The 19,736-nt window shown below is 33.5% G+C and overlaps 1 protein-coding gene across 15 annotated transcripts in view; it reads left to right on the top strand.

Annotated features, from left to right (window-relative positions):
* Window positions 1–19,736, top strand: part of DMD (dystrophin) — a 2,248,405-nt gene that overhangs the window by 130,809 nt on the left and 2,097,860 nt on the right. For 11 of the 15 annotated variants that reach the window (XM_051827679.2, XM_070067429.1, XM_070067430.1 and 8 more), the window contains exon 1: window positions 1,701–2,517. The exons of 2 other annotated variants lie outside the window; for them this stretch is intronic. In XM_051827679.2, the coding sequence (XP_051683639.2) occupies window positions 2,487–2,517 (31 nt within the window). In that variant the 5' untranslated portion in view covers window positions 1,701–2,486. Of the gene's footprint in view, window positions 1–1,700; window positions 2,518–19,736 lie in introns of those variants that run through there. 2 more of the 15 variants (XM_070067427.1, XM_051827674.2) reach the window with 2 other exon arrangements.

Genomic DNA, 19,736 nt, shown 5'->3' with positions numbered 1-19,736 from the left:
ACAAATCTGTACTTGTGAAACTATTATTTATATATATATATGCATATATATAATATTAATGTCAACTTGCTAGTTTTAATATTGTATTACAGTTATGTAGGACGTAGTCTTTGGGAAAAACAGGGGGGAGGTACATAGGACCTCTATACAATCTTAGCAACTGCCTAGGAATCTGTAATTATTTCAAAATAAAAATGAATTTTTCACAGTCCTTCTCTGCCAGTAGTTCAAAACAGGAACTTGAGCAAGCTCCTTGACCAGTCATCTTTATAATGGAGCTCCTAAGACCTAACTGATTTCATTATTGTGATGAGTAAATGAGAGAAATAAATGACAAAAGCCACAGAAAATAGTGACAAGGTCTGTACAGGAGTTCACTGTATTTGGGTTAAATGTTTTCTTATATGCCTTTCTCTTTAAAACCTTAAGGAAGGTATATGTATTCCACACTATGCAGAAGTTATTACAGATGCCAAATAAATTCTGATTACTGAATAAGAATAAAAGATAGTTAAAATGTATCAGGCATTCAAAAGCTTTCTTTACCCAGGGCACATTTTTGGTATATTTGGAACTACAGTTATTTTTAGAAACATATGCTTCAGGGTTTCTCAAAGTTGATGAAGCATTAGAGTCACCTGTAAGACACAGAGTGTTGGCTCATACACCAACAGTTTCTGATTTTCCGGGACTTGGGTATACTTGCTTTCTTTAAAGTTCACATGTGATACAGAATAGCCTAGTTTGTGAACTCAAGAACTATACATATGCCTTGTCTAAACATGAGTTTATAGAAAACTCAAAGTACAAGATGTAAAAGAACTTATACTCTGGACAACATTGTCCGTGAAAGTTCAGGGAGATACTTATGCTAATGAGCAGATATGAATCCAAATCAGCCCCAAAACATTTTTTTTCATTTTGTTTTAAGAAACTTTTGCTTATATGCATATCTCTACACTAAGGAGAGAAAATGAGATGGCCCATGGAAATGGTGTTTTTAATCTATTTTTAATCATAGTGATTTACATAAAATTACCTACAATTAAAATTAGACTTCATGTTTTACTTTATATAGAATTTGACAGGCAAAATGGCAGTATTATAATGATGGCATCCTAAATATAAAATTTATAATTGACTATTAATATAAACATTATTGTCTGATTCAATGTGTCATTTTTATATTTATCCTTTATTTATTTCTGTGCCAAGCAATTGAAAGCTTGACATAGAAAAATGAGTCTGTCACTTTAACAAATGGTACTATAAAAACACTCAAACAAATAGTTTTAGTAGGGATTATTATGATAGCAACACGAATATTTTTCTAGAAAGTGTTACCAATGTTTCCTATAAATGTTGGGCTCAGTTGATAAATAAAAATAGTAAGGAAGAAGATGAAGTCTTCCTTTGGCAGTGAATGATTTACAAACATGCTGGATGACACATTGTATTGGATACAGGCAAAAAAAAGGCTCTGTTGAGAAGCATTAAGTGATCATTAGTTAAATGCGTAAGAGAATGATGTTTTAATAATTTGCACCAAAGAAATTTAACAAGGAGTCATTTGTTAGTAAAGAATTCTTATCATAACCACAATTAAAATGCAGCATTTTAAAAGCGGTTTTGTTCCCTTCTAAGTGCTCTTTATTTTAGCAGAAAACTTGTTCCATGAGACTAACACACATTCTGCCTTCAGAACTTAGCTGCTACATTCTGCTGTTGCTTCTCTTATTCAGACTGTTGCAATCATCCATATACAACTTTTGATTGGATCCTGATGGTAAAAATTAACTTTGGTAGACAGTGGATACATAATGAATGCATAGATCATTCTGGGCATACCGTTGTATTCAGTAGAGTGAAGTTTTGGGGGTTCTTGGAGGGGAGAAAGAAAATCATTTAAAAGTTCATTCTGGATCAGAATTTTCAGCTCTGTTGTTTTAGAAATTTATGTAATGTTCTAGAAAATATTGTTATGGTTTGTTACTGAAGGCTTTTTGTCTTCAGAAGGCTTTGAGAGCAAGTACTTTATCCACTGTGCTATTCTGGTTGGATACTGATCACAACACAGTTGAGCATTATTTGAATTCACTGGGCTTTCCATGCTGGGAGCACAACCTTATATGTAGTGTCCATGGGCAGTCCTATTATGGGAAACCAACTTGAGAGAAAAGGCGGGTCACTTGCTTGTGCGCAGGTCCTGGAATGTGAAATATCCAAGGGCCTCTACAGAATCCTGGCATCAGTTACTGCGTTGACTCACTCAGTGTTGGGATCACTCACTTTCTCCTTACAGACTCAGAACTTGGAGGCAATTGCCTTCAGAGAAAAACAAATAGGAAAAACTGAAGTGTTATTTTTTTTGAAAGCTGCTGAAGTTTATTGGCTTCTCGTCATTCCTAAGCCTACTGGAGCAATAAAGTTTGAAGAAATTTTTACCAAGATTTTTATCACAGCCTTGATATATACTTTTTTTCCAAATGCTTTGGTGGGAAGAAGTAGAGGACTGTTGTAAGTACAAAGTAACTAAAAATATCTCTTACTGTGGTGTAACTTTTTGTTTGTGATAATCTCAATGATTAAGCAGGTTGATTTTAAATTATGGCAGCTGCTCGTGAATAATCTTAAATGTTCTATATACTGTATATATATGTATATATACTAAGGTGTATGTACTTCCCATTGGGAAAACTTTCAATAAGAAATGAGGTATATTTGGGTTTTTTTCAATATAGGCAAAAACATCTTTCTTCTTTAAGAAATCACTAGATTAACAGAAAATGTATAACAGGTCTGGAGTATTAGTACAGAGCAGTTGATTTCTGTGAAATAGTTTCTATATATATGAGTTATTATTTTGATTATTTAATACTTGTGTATTTAGTGGTGGTTCCATGTAGAGTAGTGACCTGACATATATTCTCAGTGAATTAACTGCTTTGTTGGAATGATATACAGGCCTAAAGATTAGAATAATGTTATGTGGCATACCTTGGTGGGGGGACAAAGAACAAAATTGCGTTGTGATGGATAAATGACAGATGCGAAAATATTGATAAAGGTTTAATTTCCTTTCTCACATTATATTTAGTGTTTTGAATTCTTTTTTATAGCATGAGAGATTTTTTTTTTTTTCAAATAAGTATGTGATCTACACTGGCAAATGACCAGTCTCTTGATGAGAAAACAACATAAAAACTTGAGGGATGTCTCATCATATTTTGTAGAAAACTGATCGTGTTGTTTCATGACTGTTGTGACCAACTAATTCAGTAAATATTTTTATTAACTTCTTAAAAAAAGAAACTATTTTGTTTATGTTTAAGAAAGTCATGATGACTAATGAAGAATTTAAAAATTAACTATGGCACAACAGTAAAAATGATATATAAGGACACTGTGTCCCAAAGAGGTGGTTGAAGGAGATTATCTTTTTCTTTTCCTGCCTTGACATGTGAATTATGGTCATTCTGAAATAGATATGAAGGTAATGTCTATAATTAACAATGAAAGATTAAATCTCTCCAAATAAGTAATAATATATCACAACTTCTACAAAAAGAGTCAGAAGTTTTGCCACAGAAAATTTGTGAAGTAAATAAGCACCATTCATTTCTTAATTCACATTAGATGGTACTAGATTTCATTAATATGACTTTTTTCATATTGTGTCCTTCAAAAATTTCTGTGGTGAGCATCAGCATCACTTCCTGATTGAAAAACTATTCCATCTAGTAGCATTACAAAAATACACATAGCTACACATGTATACAAATGCATATTTCCCTTGCTATTTCTAGTTCTTTCATATCATTAATCTATCAATATTGTCAAACTTATGATTGATTATCTATAGCTAATAAAATTAAAATACACCAATACATAGAGATATTTGGAAAGTATCACAAATATGCAATTCTGGAATGAAGTAAGATAAATCTATACTCTTCTTTGTCATAGATATTCAAATAACTTTTTAATACATTAGAATTTGAAAAGTTGACCTTAAAAAAAATGCTCCAAAAGGAGCATTTTAAAAACAGCAAGTAATACCTTTGCAACCTGACAATGAGTTTAAGAGAAAATAGAAATATTATCAGGGTTATATTATACATTAATTTTTCTATTTGACAACATGCTATTATTTGAGTGTTTAAACATTTGAATCCACGTTGTAAAATTGCCTTAGTATGAAAAACTTAAAAGAGCACATTTGATTGCTTTTTGACCAAAGTAATGGCCCTTTAAGAATATCACTGTAGTAATACACATATTGTTTGCTTTTAGAATTACTCAAATAATCCATTGGAAACAACTGCTCAAATAATTAATTGCAAATAGACATTTCATTTGAATTTTTAAATGATGCAAAGCATCATGAGATGTAATAAAATCACCTTTTAAAATTTCATTTGCAAAGCCCTCTTAGGGCATTTAACTATGAAAAAGAGGTTGCTGAACTGAATTGATAACATAGTTTTTAAGATAATAATCTTTTGGTGTCTCTTACATGGCATAACATTTTGGAAAATACAATAGAGCATGTTATTTAGATGTTACTCTTTTTTTAAAGGATGACCAACTGAGTTTTGCAAATTTAAGAAAAAAAAATTCTAGTTTGGACAGAGCTATCAATACAGCTTCCTCTTTAGTACTGTAGTATTTATTTGAAATCCTTGTAGTCCACCATATGCTACATGTGAACAAATTGTCAAGTTCTTAACTACTTATGTGATTTAATAAAATAGATTAAAATCTTTGTCTTGGAAAGTCAAGTGCTTTTTAAAATTCTATTTTATCTTTCATCAAGACTTTATCTAAACAGTAAAACAGACTGATATCCTAACCTCTCCCTCAACTTCCAACTTCTACTGTAATATTTTTACTTATTAAAAATAATTTTTCATGTTTTCATCAAACTATTCTTTATTTCACATCTACAAGTTATGTGTGAGTGTGGTGTGAGTATATGTGTTTATATATATGTAAATGCACACAATTTTAAACCACAAAGTTCTAAGTTTCAGAGGCTGAACAATGATTGGAAATTTCTTTCTTTTTAAAAAAAAAATCTATTTACTTATTTGAAAGGCAGAGTGACAGAGAGAAGGAGAGACAGAGAAAGAAAGATACCTTCCATCCACTGGTTCACTCCCTAAAGATCTGCAACTGCCAGGTGTGGGCCAGACCAAAGCCAGGAGCTAGAAACCCCATCCTGCTTTCCTACATCCCAGGTGCATGAGCAGGGAGGTGAATCTGAAGCGAAGCAGCCAGGACTAGAAACTGCACTCCAGTATGGAATGCTGAGGGCACAAGCAGTGGCTTAACCCACTGCACCACAACTCTGGCCCCTAGAAATTGATCTATCTTTAAGGGTAATTTTCTTTTCATGTTTTGGTGATTTTTTTTATGTTAAAGACACATCATTTTTAAATAAATTGACAAATAATGCTAATATATGTCCTCTGTCCAATAGAACATAATTAATCAAGAAGGAACAAATACAGGACTTGGCGGGGGTGAGATTATACAATTTGGAGGGGGATGAGCTGTTTTAAGAAAAATAATAAATAAATTATGAATAGCAAATCAGCTAGGGCCTTGGGAAGGGCCCACATAATTAAAACTTTAATAGTTTCATGGGAAATCACCTATGTTTGAAGAGACTCATGGAGTAAATCTTTTCCCAGTTACATTTTAAAATAAAATTAATACTAGTTATATTTCTTTAAAGCATATATTATTTCTCAAAGACAACCTTTTATTTAATGCAGATTAGAGAGTTGAAAGAATTTATAATGATAGGAATTTGACATTTCTGCCTTTCATTATGAAAATATACATTGATTAAAGTGATGTCAAACTCAGTTAATGGAGGCGGTGCAGTTATTTGAGATATACAGGGTATGCAATTTGAAGCCAAGCCAAATCACAATGACAAGGAATAATGATGACCTTGGTTTATTTTTATACAGCACATTCAGGTTTTGATTGGATTCAGAGAGAGGCAATGGTTTTCTTTCTCACACTGTTCTGCTGTCGTCCTCGGAGGTTTGTATTCTGTTATCAAGGCAGTTGGTTCATATTGGAACATTTTTTTGGGAAGGTCATAGGACACAGTATGGAAAAAAGACATTCACTGAAACCAAGTTCAATATTAGAATTTATGAAAATGTTTCTCTTTGAGTAGTATGTTCTACACAGAATACTGTTCTTCAAAAAACAGAAAAAGAAGCAAACATAAACTTTGTGGCCTTTACTGCCCCACTTAAAACAGCCATGAAACTTCTTTGCTTTTCATGCTATAAAATATAAACACATGTTTGGAGTTCCAAAGTTTTATTTTAATGGCAGATATGGAAGTTAAAATGGCAGCATCATAATGTAGTTTACTCTTTTGCCTACTTTAGAGGGGTTTGTCCATTTAAATTCCATATAGTATTGTCCCTAAAATCTTTCTAAAATTTCAAGCACCCTCTATTTAATATTAAAAGTGAACAAGCCTTGCAGACAATCTGATATCCCCTTTTGAATGGGAGAATCTCTGTGGTGTATAACCCCTATGCAAAATATAATTACCACATTAACAACTAATATGAGTTTGCTTACTTAAAATTATATAAAAGATTTATTTTCTTCCAATGTTACTGCATATTATAATATTCAATGTGCTTTCATAAACCAGATGGCTTCTCCAGAGATTCTTAACTACTTCAACACCCAGGGCCTGGTCTTTCTTTTTCCTCATTCAGTATTACTGACCTGAACCTGGAAGTGAGAGAGAGACCTAACCAAACAAAACTAAAACCTGGAATCTGGTGCTTTAAGGGTATCTGACATTTCTCCACAACAGTTTTGAAAGGCAGCAAACAGATGAGAATGAAGAAAAATGTCCCAGATGGTTCATGTTTGAAAGAGTCATCCACCTGATAACCATATAACCTCCATCTCATGCCCATTAAAAATCTAAAGGGTAGTTGTTCCCTGCCCCATTGCTCACATCTTCCACTTAAGACCTCCATTTTAAGAGAGAACTTTTGTCTGCCTTTGAGCTAAATATTTTAATCTGATATCACTCATGAGAAATATTTGGTGATTTCAGTAGGTAAAAGAAGGCATGAAGCAATTTTCAGAGGCCCCACAACCCCCAACAGTGGCTCTGCATAATATATGTGATGATATTAAGCCCTAGGAAAACAACTGTTCTGAGCAGTCTGGACTGAGTTTAAAAATCAATTTCTTCCTGCTCTCCTTTATTATCTTTTGCCTTCTGCCTCAGTGCCTCCCTTTCACTCTGTCATTATGCACCCCATTCTTCACTAATGGAAAGTGGGAGAGAAGCGACAATTATCCTTTAACTGGAATGGAACTGTCATTTCTTTCCTATGCTGACAAAATGTTGTTGCTGTTGTTTTACTTATGCTTAAATGGCTCTTCCAGAACTGCTAACTCAATATTTTGACTCCATATAATTTTAAGGAAATAATTGTCAATATGTTTAAAATACTGGAAAATTGATTTTTTTCATGTCAGTTTTGAAAACTGGAATATATCTAGGGCTCATTAAAAATATTTACTGACTTTACATTACCGTTTAAGTAAAAGAGTCTGAGGAAGAGCTTTGCTTCTATTTTTATTCTGTTCATTTCATTTTGGCTTATGTGTTTTATTCATTTTTAGTATAAAATTGTGGTTGTTTTAGTGACTAGGAAGAATATTAAAATATTATGAAAGTCAACACTTATTCATATGATAAAGTGAGAATGTAGACAACTTAATGGGTTTTGAAGAAGGTGAATGTAAATTTAAAGAAACTTTTTAAAGAGGTTTAAATTGTTATGCTTTTAGTTTATATTTAGTAAATACTAAAACCATACATGAGAATAACAATGAAGAATTGACATATGCCAAAATATGTGATCTTTTGCCAATTTATCTTCAACTTTAGATGTCTCTTCAACTTTAGATGTCTCTTCAACATCATAAAAATTAATTTTTAAAAAGCCCTGTATTAATTGAGCACAGTTAGTTTATAGGATCCCATATTCTTCCCAATTATGGGAAAATAAAGGGGTAATCCTTTAAATGTTTTTACCCTCTCTTTGACTTTTGCTTTAAATTGCTCTCCCCTCTCCCATTCTGTTTTTGGCTAAGACTGTTGGAGAATCAGGACTATAAAAGGGCATAAACATCAGTAGCTTTTTGCTCATTCCTGGCACTCATCGTTATTAGCACACAACTTGTCTCCTCCTTTATCAGATTACAGTAGCAATAGCACCTTAGCCTCAGCTAAGTGCTGACTTAAAGGGCAAGGGAGTCAGCACACTGTTACAAGTGCAGATTTTAGCCTTGGGAACTGTGTGAGGATAAATTAAAGGAACAAGACAGAAAAATCACAGAATCTGATCTGCACAAGCATTTTCATCAAAAGCAAGTTGAGTAGTTTCTTTCTGTGTTGGTGCTTAAGAGTGCAGGATTCAAAAAAAATTGGTGACTAAGTGGACAAAATATTATCGAAATAGTTGGGAAAGTGGAAAAAAATCTGCAAAAACGATCATTTCCAATGACTCGCCTATATTGCGAAGTAACTGGGAAGGAAGAGAGAAAATTAGATTTTAATGAGCATAACCATATGCAAGAAATGTTGGTTTGTAGGTGGTTAACTGAAAGAGCTAACGGGAAACTCAGGCAGCTGGGGAATCCTAATTTAGTAGAAGCTGAAGGGCAGGGCAGGAGCCATGTGAACGAACAGCTGCTGAAGTGCTAGAGGATTCCTTTGGATTAGGTGTACACACCCCATCTCTAATGGGCTATGTGAGAGCGCACTAAGTACTATCACAGAGGTTCACCTTGTTCAAGCCTACGGTGTTTGCAGTGTTTTACTTTAAATGGCTGGAAATAGATTAGCTTTCAAAATAAATCGAGAAATAAAAATGCCCAAAGAAGTGACTCCATAAATTTTGGACTGTATGGCTTTGGGTAATCACTGTTCAAAGAAAGAACATATAGCTGATGATTTGTTATCCATTCATTCATTTATCCATGCAACAAGTATATATATGGAATGCCAACTTTGTGTCAGGTAACATCCTAACACCTGCAGATGGTATTATAAAAAAAAAATGAGCTTGTAGAGATTAGCATTTAGAGGAGAATGTAGGTATTAAATGCACATGCAATTTAAACTGCACTTGGGTTAGGGACAATTTATAAAGAGCACACAGTCATAAAAATGTATAATAGTAAGATCTAGACTAGTCTAGAAGTTGAAAAGATATTCCTTCGACAATGATAGTCAAAGTAAGAAAATGAAAAATTGAGTTAGGGAATAATTGTGCACAAGAAAAAGAGAGAGCAAAAACGTTGAAGCCGCAGGGAATATTTGTGTTGGTGGAACTGAATGTGAAGAAAGATCTAAAGGGATGTCAGCTTTCCTTGAGTATAACCTATAAAGGGAAGTGTGGAACAAGCCTGAAGATGAAATGATCGGCTGGGGTCCAGTCCTTCAGAGCCTTGAAGGTCTTGGGAGTGATGTTGTTTATGGTAAAATTCGTGAACAGCTTTTTACAGGTTTCAGCAAAGGCAGTGATTTGGATGTTTTTGTATTTTTTAAGACTATCACTCTGTTTCGAGAAGAAGGGATTAGAAAGTGTCAAGGCAGATGAAGGGCTACCAATCTGAAGTTATTGGGGTATCTTCTCCAGATGCATCAGCAGGTGTTGACTAGACTGGTGATACTGGAGGTGAAAAACCTGGATTTCTTCAAAGTTAATTTGTGGTGGATTGATTGATTGTGAGTGATTCTGATCAGTAAAGGTTGGTATTGAATTTTGTCTGGTGACATGTACAATTGGGAGAGAAATGGAAGGGAAACTAGAAAGATGGAAAGATTTGGTGTAGCTGCTGTTTTGTAGCTGCTGTTTCTGGTTTGCTTTTTTAAAAAAAAATGCAGATCATGGGCACTATGAGTATGGGGATTTGAAACCTAGAAATGAAGTTGTAACTGGAGATTTAAAAGTATGAGCCGTGGACTAGATGAGACTAGCTAGAAAGAGCACAGAGTGAAAAGAGAAGGAGGTCAGAAACTCAACAGGAAGATGAAAACACTCAAAAACTCAGAGAATCCTCTAGATAAAATGGTTAGATTCTAAGGAAAATAATATTCTGTAAAGATGGGCTGCTCCTTTCAATCTCCAATTTAATGAGTTTGTGAATGAGGATCTCACTTTCAGCCCCAGGTATCTTGGTTTCCACAGTCTCTGCCATCTATTTACCCCTAATTTCCTTTCCCATAATGTTATTTCTCTGAGATATCACCAAAATGTTGCCTTAGTAGAAAACCTCAATAAATATTTAAATTGCATAATGTATTCAGCTTTTTCTTGTACTCTGCACTTCCTAAAAATACCTTCTTCGGAAACCCCGTTTCAACTGACTACTGTATAATGAAATGAGCCTTCGCTGTAAAACATTTATCATAGTCAGAATTTCAATTGCTCAGTCAGAGTTGTTAAGTAATATGAAAAATCATCCTTTAGAGAATACGAAATTGCATAGATATGACAACGTAAGTTTGCACTTTATTTAATGCTAGTTTAGTTAATATAGATGCATATTGGAGAAATGTCTAAAAATTCTTGAGAACCATTAGTGAAATTGATTATTTTTAAATCTGCTAAAATAGAAAAAATGCTTAAAAACATTAACAAGTCAGTTTAAATAAAACTTGAATTATATTGAAGAGATAGGAATTTGAGTAATTTAAATTTAGTCATGGATGAGTATGATGATATACTTATTAGTTAGCTTTGGGGGAAGTAGAATTAGATCAAATATTAATATGATATTGGGCAAAAATTTTATCATTAGGTTTTTACTTGCTTGTAACAAAACATTGTTGAACATCTGCTATTTTCTCTCTCCCTTTTATGAGATTACTCTATACATCAGAGAAGAACACACACACACACACATACATATATGCATATAACTGCTATGAAATGTCAATTGAATTATAAAGCCTAGTAAAATTAATAAAAGCATTACTTATGATTGGTGTGATTATGGAAGTTTTCAGTGAATAATCCACTTTTCTAAATAGGCTGTACAGTATGGGTATATAGGGACATGAACTAGATAATTAGCATAAGAAGCAGTGATGCAGAGATAAGGATTAATGATGCATTGATTTATTTTACATACACAGTTATTGACAGTATCTAATATGTGCATAACACTGTTCTAGGTTCACCTAACCTTCAACAATAATAGATGCCATTTATAAAGCCTGCACTAAGTGTCAGGCAGCACTCTGAGTAAATCATTTGTATCTCAGCTAATACCCACATTATCTTTAAGAAGTTAGGGGAATGTAATCATTCATACTTACCCAATGAAGATTCAGAGAAAGAGGAAAATTAAATAATTTGCCTAAGATAGCTCAGCTGGTATGTGGTAGGATTAGGACTTGAATTTTGGCTCAACAATAATAGGGATGACGGTTCCTAACCAATCACTTGCCACAACTTCTCAGACCTTGTTAAATTCTGAGGATTATAGAACAAACTATAAAACGCAAGAATCATGCTACCTTCTATCAAGAACTAAACATATTCCATTGATAATGATCTCTTCAAAATCTTCAAACTTTCGACTTGTGTACTCAAAAACTAAAGACCTTGGCACACTGTGTGTTTTTTAAACTATTTTTTTATTTTATTTATTTTTTATTTATTTTTATTTATTTATTTATTTTTTGACAGGCAGAGTGGACAGTGAGGGAGAGAGACAGAGAGAAAGGTCTTCCTTTGCCATTGGTTCACCCTCCAATGGCTGCCGCGGCCAGTGCACTGCGGCCAGCGCACTGCACTGATCGATGGCAGGAGCCAGGTGCTTCTCTTGGTCTCCCATGGGGTGCAGGGCCCAAGCACTTGGGCCATCCTCCACTGCACTCCCTGGCCACAGCAGAGAGCTGGCCTGGAAGAGGGGCAACCAGGACAGAATCCGATGCCTGACCGGGACTAGAACCCAGTGTGCCAGAGCCACAAGGCGGAGGATTAGTCTAGTGAGCCGCAGCCCACACTGTGTTTTCTTTGACAAAAGCTGAGATGTCCTGAATAACCCCATGTTTATCCTCTGGACTCCACAGGGAACCATCCATGACAATATCTGTAATAGTGAACTTTCTTCACAATTTTATTTCTGTCTCCATTTTACTATATGAAACATGAAAAAAAGAATCAAAGAACCAATACGCCAATACAGCCCAATATACTTGTAATTGTCTATAGTTGGCTTCCTTAGAGAGGTCTCACTAGTTTTTTTTTTTTTTCCTGATTTTCTTTAAGTTAGACATAGGCAACTGTGCTACATGAATAGAAAATGGAAATGAACAAAATTTACTACTGTAAAAGATTAATTTGCATAGTTTAGTGTGACTTTTAATGATAATGATAAATATTCTAGTAGTTTTTTGAATAATCTAAATTACTATTTTTTGACATAGACAAATTAGCTTTTCTTTAATAATTACCTCATTTTAGTTGTCCACAGTGGTGTTGTATGAGGATAATTTAAAAATTCGTGACAATTTTGAATTAAAAAGCAAGTTGATTTTGATGCAATAATTTTGAAATCTAGGCACAGTTTTTTTTCATAATACAAATTTCCTGTAAACCTTTTCAAGATCATTCATATGCATAGATTTTCATTTTTTCACTAATATAAATTTAACTTTTAACTCCATTTTCCGACTTTTGAAGTTGTTTCCTCTGTGTGTGGGTACAAGGTATGCAATACAGTTCTGGAATGTGCAAGTAATATAGGCTGTGAATATTAGGATATGAAGTAAATGATGAGCCTGAAGTTAACCGATATACATCCTATACAATAATGTCAACATTGGTTTCCCATGCCTATCATCAGAAATGATCTTGAGAGTTTATCTGACTTGATAATGAGTTTATTCTCCTCTTGTCAAGAGGTATCTGGATCTCCTATGTATCTGGCAGGGTCCCATACTTGGGGCCAATATCTGCTTTCTTCCTAAGCACATTAGTAGGAAGCTGGATTGGAACTGGAGTAGCTAGGACTTGAATTGGCACTCTGACATGGGATACAAACATTGAAGTAGGCATCTTAACCCACTGTTCCCTGACACCTCTGGCCACCCAATAAATATTTTTAATGAGTTAATTGGTGTTTAACACTTCAATGAAGGGTATAAATACATCATTTACATATAACAATTTATAATTATAGTAATTATAATTTGATTTCATTTTATGAAGAATTTATATGAAAACAAAAGTACTTTAGTTCTGGTTGAAGCTTAACATATAAAATTAACAATAAATATTTGCTTTTTGTCATTTGGTTTTTATTTTCTCTTATTTTTCATATTCCCTTTCACTCTACAGATTTTGCTTCTTGGCTTTGCTTTTACTGTTTTTAACTCATTGTTTTTCTTTCTTTCATCTGCCTTTGTAAAGTCTCAAAAGACTAGTATCTAGAATACATAAAGGTCACACAAATCCAACACTAAGAACACAGATGATTCAATTCAAAAATGAGAAGAGACCTAAATAGACACTTCTCTAAAGCAGATATATGGATGGCAAATAAGCACATGAAAAGATGTTCAACAATACCAGCTATCAGAGAAGTACAAATTTAAACTACATCAAATTATCACTAACATACCTGCCAGAATGGCAAAAAAAAAAAAAAAAAAAAAAAAAAAAAAAAAAAAAAAAGGCAAAAAATGGCAATTCTAAAAACTGAAAAGAAAGAAGAGAAATTGGATCTTCTGTATATTGTTATGTGAATATACAGTAGTATAGTCATTCTAGAAAAGAATTTGGGAGTTTCTTCTAAATTAGACATGCAGTGACCATGAGTACCAACAATTCTTGGGCATTTATCCCAGAAAATAGGAATTTATGTTAACACAAAAAAACTAAAAGTGAATGTAATAGAAACAAATTGTAAACAACTCAAATATCCATAAATGGGTGAATGCTAAACAAACTGGGATGCATCCATATTGTGAAATACACACTCATCAATGAAAAGGAATGAGCTATTGAACTCAGTATTCACATCTCCAATGCATCTCAAGAGCATCATGTTTATTGGGAAAAACACCTCAGAAGAATATATAAAATATTATTCCCTTTTCAAAGCATTATTGTAATAAAATTGTAGGCATTAAGAACAGATTACCGATTGCCAGACATCAGGAATAAAGAAGGGATGTTCTCTGTAGTGATGCCACAAGGGAGCCTCGTTATAGTGTTCTATATTTTGATTGTGGCACTTGCTACACAAAACTACGCTTCAAGTTACATCAAACTACACACATACTCACATACAGAGGCATACAAATTAATACATGTTATATCTTGTAAAATCTGAATAAGCCATATGAATTATATGGATAATTTCCCTCCTTTTGATATTTTACTGTAGTGCCAACATTATGGGAGGCATGAGGTTTGCACAAAACAACCCTGCATATTTCTTTGCAGCTTCATGTGAATATATAATTATTATAAAATAAAAATTTTTTAAATTTAACTTTTTAACAAGATCTCAGTGTCCTGAACCCACTATATCATTACAAGACCTAATCAAGGGGGCTGGTATTGTGGCATAATGGGCAAATCCAGAGCCTGTGACAGCAGCATCCAATATGGATGCTGGTTCATGTCCAGATGCTCCACTTTTGATTCCAGCTCCATGCTATAGCCTGGGAAATGCAGTGGAAGATGTCCCATGTGTTTTGGGCCCCTGCCACCCATGTGGAAGACCTGGATGAAATTCCTGGCTCCTGGCTTCAGCCTGGCCCAGCACTGGTTGTTACAGCCATCTTGCAAGTGAACCAGAAGATGGGAGATCTCTCTCTCTCTGTCTCTCCCTCTCTCTGTAACTCTGACTTTCAAATAAATGATTAAATTTTAAAGACTTAATCAAGGAGTAAGTCTTGTCAATTAATAAGGCTTGTAAACATCATTTAATGTAAAAAGGATGCTTTAATGCTAATCTACAAGGACATAATTTATTTCTGTATTATGAGAACATCATCACATACTGAACAAAATGTCATGGTGATTTACTCCATGTCCTGTATGTCCTGCTTTGTAACATATTGTTTTGGGTTGTTTATGACCAAAATGCCTGTATGGGTAAGGCTGGTGTTCCAGAAGTTATGTTGATCCACAGGTATACTAACTGGACTGAGACCAAGACTGCAATGGATTTTAAACCTGACTCTACATAACAAGCCAAGTAATCCTGAACAAGCCAATATTTATTTAATATTTACTGAGCACATACCATATGCTGGGTTGAGCACATCTACTAGTGATTGTCCTCGAGTAAATTAGAGAAATGTAATGCTGCTTCACAAGGCTACTTATTATTCGTATGAAAAGGGGGATGTGTGAAATCGCTTAGTGAGTGTCAAAGTGTTATGAATAATTTCTGTTCTTTGTATTATTGTAACTATTATTACTAATAGATCATTTATTTAACAACAAAAGATAAATATACATTTAGACACCACATTGTATAAACAGCTACATAGATCAAGAGATGATCTCTGATAGTGTGTGTATGAGTGCTTTTAATGTGGTCCTAAATAAATCTGTTCTTGTAATTGCTACTCCAGTCATGTTTCAAAAACACAAATCAGACTGTGTCTATAGCTTAAAATCCATTAGGGACTCTTTTAACTGCAGGGTAAAACCCAAGCCTCTAAAACACAAGATCTTTATAATATGCCATCTGTTCATGTCTCCCACCTCTTTATCAGCTTCCCCACCAAGAAGTCTTCTCTGTAGCAATAAAATTAGTTTTGATTCCACAAACATACTAATAGTTTCATGCCTGAGACTTGTTCCCATTTCTTAGAATGTTCCCAAAAATGCAGTATCACCACATCTCTCCCACCAACAACTTCTATTATTTTCAGCTTTGCTCATAGAACATCATTAAAAAGCATTCCTGATGCCCGTGGTCAGAATATGGTGCTTGTGATATTTATTCTTATTACAAAGTCACTGGAGTTATCTTTGCAAGCACTCATATCATCTATTGTTGATCTCAGGTTATCTTGACTTCTGACTCACTCCTTCATCCTTGAGGAGGAGAGCTTGTACTTTTTATCCATAGGTGCCTTGTGCCTAACAGCTTGTAGGTACACAAATCAATGATTAAACATGACAACATTTATCTGTTACGTAGTCATCAAATCACTGTGAATTTGAAACTCAGGTACATCCAGACACTGTCATGTCTAACAGTGAATACTGACATATATTACTTTATTCACACACATCATGCACACACTAAAGAACAGAATAATCCTAAATGCAGTTTTTTTTCTTCTATATCCTCAGTACATGATATCAGCTAAAAATGTTGGTTGCTTAATCTAGAGTGCACATGTAACCAGTGATATTTTTGATTTATCTGTGTAATTTGTTTTATTTCTTCATTAATTTCAAAAGAAATGGCAGTGTTTTAAAATGAACTCTGATTTGTAGGCCTACCTTTGGAAATGTCAAATTGATGTGAAGCCTTAGAGAGAAAGGGAGAGTAGAAATTGTGAGAATCTCTTCTACTTATTCAGCATAAGCATGGCCTCTTTGATTTGGATACAGGAGCTCTAAGTCTCTGTTGCTGGGTGTCTAAGGACAAATGTCTAAGAAAGTGAATGGTTGGCTTGGACCACCTTGAAGACAAGTGTTCACTGCTGCTTGAGCTATTGTTGGAGGTTTCCAGAAAGGGACTTAGAACGGAATGTCCATTCCAGAGAGGATTCAGTTTCAGATGGCTGCCTTCCTGAGCTCATTTTCCACTCTGAAGGCTGGCCACAGTGATTGGAAATTTTTCATCTGCTTTTAATCCGCAAGAGAGCTCATTTATCAAAGGAAAGATAGCTGCTGGGTAAATATGTGTGTAAAAGCATGGAACACCATTACACGTATGCCCAAACTCAAGGTGAGAAATGTTTATTGAATGACTCAAATTAATGGAATTGAAGAGCCTCTTAAACAAAAATAGGATCTACTGAGTCAATCTAACAGCCTGCTCATTTTTAGACATACTTGTCATTTATTATTTTTGTACTAAATACGTGTATAAGTATTTTAGGGCCAGTGAATTTTGAGTATTATGTTAACATACTATTCATGTAGTAATGAATTTCCAAATACTTGTGTCTTGAAACCTCCCAGTTTCTAGAGAATTACAGAAATCTATAGGTCTAGTACACATAGATATTTTACAGAAAAAAATTACCTGTGTGGTAATCTTGATTTACTGATGTAGTGAATCTTCTGACCCAGTTTTAAATTGAAATTGAGTTTCTACAAACCAATAAAGTGACTTAGTAACTTTTTCTTTGATATTTTATTTTTAAGTACATTTATTTAAAGGGTTTTTAAGTGACATAAGGACAATCTGTTTGGACTTGGAGGCTTTTCACCAAAGAAGAGGTTTGATATGGTTTCTTTAATCCATAGTAAGTTTTATAATGATGGCTCTATAACTGAACTTTTTCTTAATGAATGCATAAATTATTGTATTAAGTCTTCACCTAGAATAAGATATGACTATTTTTTGATCTTTAGTGCCAAAAGCAAAGAACTAGCACTACCCAGCCAGAAAACAGTCCAGGCCCTGCATTGTGCCCAGATTAAGCTAATAAGGATTCTTCTACCTGGGACTCATATTTTTGAAATCTGGTATGAAGTTTGGAAAATTGAAAATATAGACGGAATAAGTAGTGGAGGACACTTGAATTCTAATCCTACATCTAGAAATCAAGTTCTACTATAGAGACATTAATTTGCATACATCTTATCTGTTATAATATTGATGATGACATTATCATCTCAATATTTTGTGTGTGAAATGTAAGTCATAAAAATTGTGACAAAGGAAAATAATTCCTACTCTACAGATGAGGTAAGGGAGTTCATAATATTTAAAATATAGTTTCATTGATTTTGTTATCTCTACTACTAGATTACATCCTTCTTGATATTGCAAACCATATCTTATATGTACTTATATTCTCACAGATTTTATAATATTATTTTGTACTAGAAAGAAATTCAATAAATATGTATTAAATTAATTAACTAATGTCCAGAAGTGGTATAAACAAGTGTTTCAAACAAGTTAATAATGACTAACTTTTGCAAATAATAACCAATTAATAAATGAATAATTTTTCAGCAGTAATCTTTCTTTTGGAAATAATTTATATTAAAAAATCCCAATTAACTTAAAAATAACATATGCTGTTGATTCAGTTTGAACCCAGATATTGTTTATTTGAATTTTACCTATGGATTTTAATTGCTTACATTAAAATACATTCTCAAACACAAATTCCTTTTTGGAATCTTGGGCCCTTAAGATAAATAAATGCATAGCCTTTGTACTACAAGTATAAGAGTTACTAATTGGTGAATAAATCATTTACTTTTCTGATTGTAGGAAACTACTAAATTATATACATACATGAGGATAGTGTCTCTTTTTTCAAATAATAAAATCAATTGTTATAAATATTAAATTATGTGTTTAGCATGATTACATAAGTTTCAGAATAGTTTCAAATGTAAATTACTATGGGGAAACATAGTGAGGAGTTGGTATGCAGAGGAGGGACAGAAGAATATCTGACTTAATTTTTTAATTAGAATGCTTTTGGATCCCATTTTAGAGAGTTGTTTTCTCTAAGATATTAACCAAACTTTCATGGTTTGTGCATGTGAGCACAGCTGTGTGTATGAGTGAGTGGCTCAGAGTTTGTGTGGCATAGGGAGAAGAATGTGGAGATGTCTTGCAGTATGTTGTAAGAGTATTGCTGAACTAAAATACTTAACTTCCAAGAGGCGAATTAATTTTTGTTTGAGTATGATTTTGATATAGCCTTGAATTTATTATTACAATGTTTGCCTTGAAAAGAAAAATTGCATATTGCTTAGAAATAAATTTAAAGGAAGAAAAACCATTGCTATATAAACCAGAATTTAAACTGAAGGTTTTTAAAAGCATTGTGATGTATTTCTCTTATAGCTGAAATTTGAAAACTGATGAAATTTTTGTATCTTTGTACATTTAATATGTCTAAACTATGCTCAATTAACTGTCAAACCTTTATATCTAATTTACAGGGCAAATAAAACCAGTACTTGAAATGAAACTGCCATATACTCATATTACTAAGCATCAGTCAAAAATATAATAGCATCTGCTACTTCCTCTGTTCTGAATTGGGTATAGATTGTTTGTTATTAGTACACAATTGATAGCTACAAATATGCATGCGGCTAGAAAGCAGAACATTCATTTTATTGATGGCAATTACTAGCATGATTTTTGACATCTTACTCATTTGGAGAGTGTCATTTAATGTTAACTGGAATGCTTTCACATTCTTAATGAATTTGTCCATAGAATAAAATCAAACATGTCTGCTATGCTTTGAGCATCAAAAATCTTTCAAACAAAAGGAGAAAAAAGCCAAAGTAGGAAAATGACATTTTTTCATGCCAGTTACAACATAGGTACTTTGCTGCATAAGAAATTAAACCTTCTTTAGATGTAGGCAAATTGGGTGGTTTAGCTTTCTTTCCTCTTCATTTCTAGAATATTGTGCCTGTTTTTCTTTTATGAAAAGTCTTGCCCAGTATCTACTTTTTTATAGATGT

The sequence above is a fragment of the Oryctolagus cuniculus genome, chromosome X, assembly GCF_964237555.1.
Source record: "Oryctolagus cuniculus chromosome X, mOryCun1.1, whole genome shotgun sequence".
Lineage (NCBI taxonomy): Eukaryota > Metazoa > Chordata > Mammalia > Lagomorpha > Leporidae > Oryctolagus > Oryctolagus cuniculus.
This window is presented reverse-complemented; position numbering and strand designations above follow the sequence as displayed.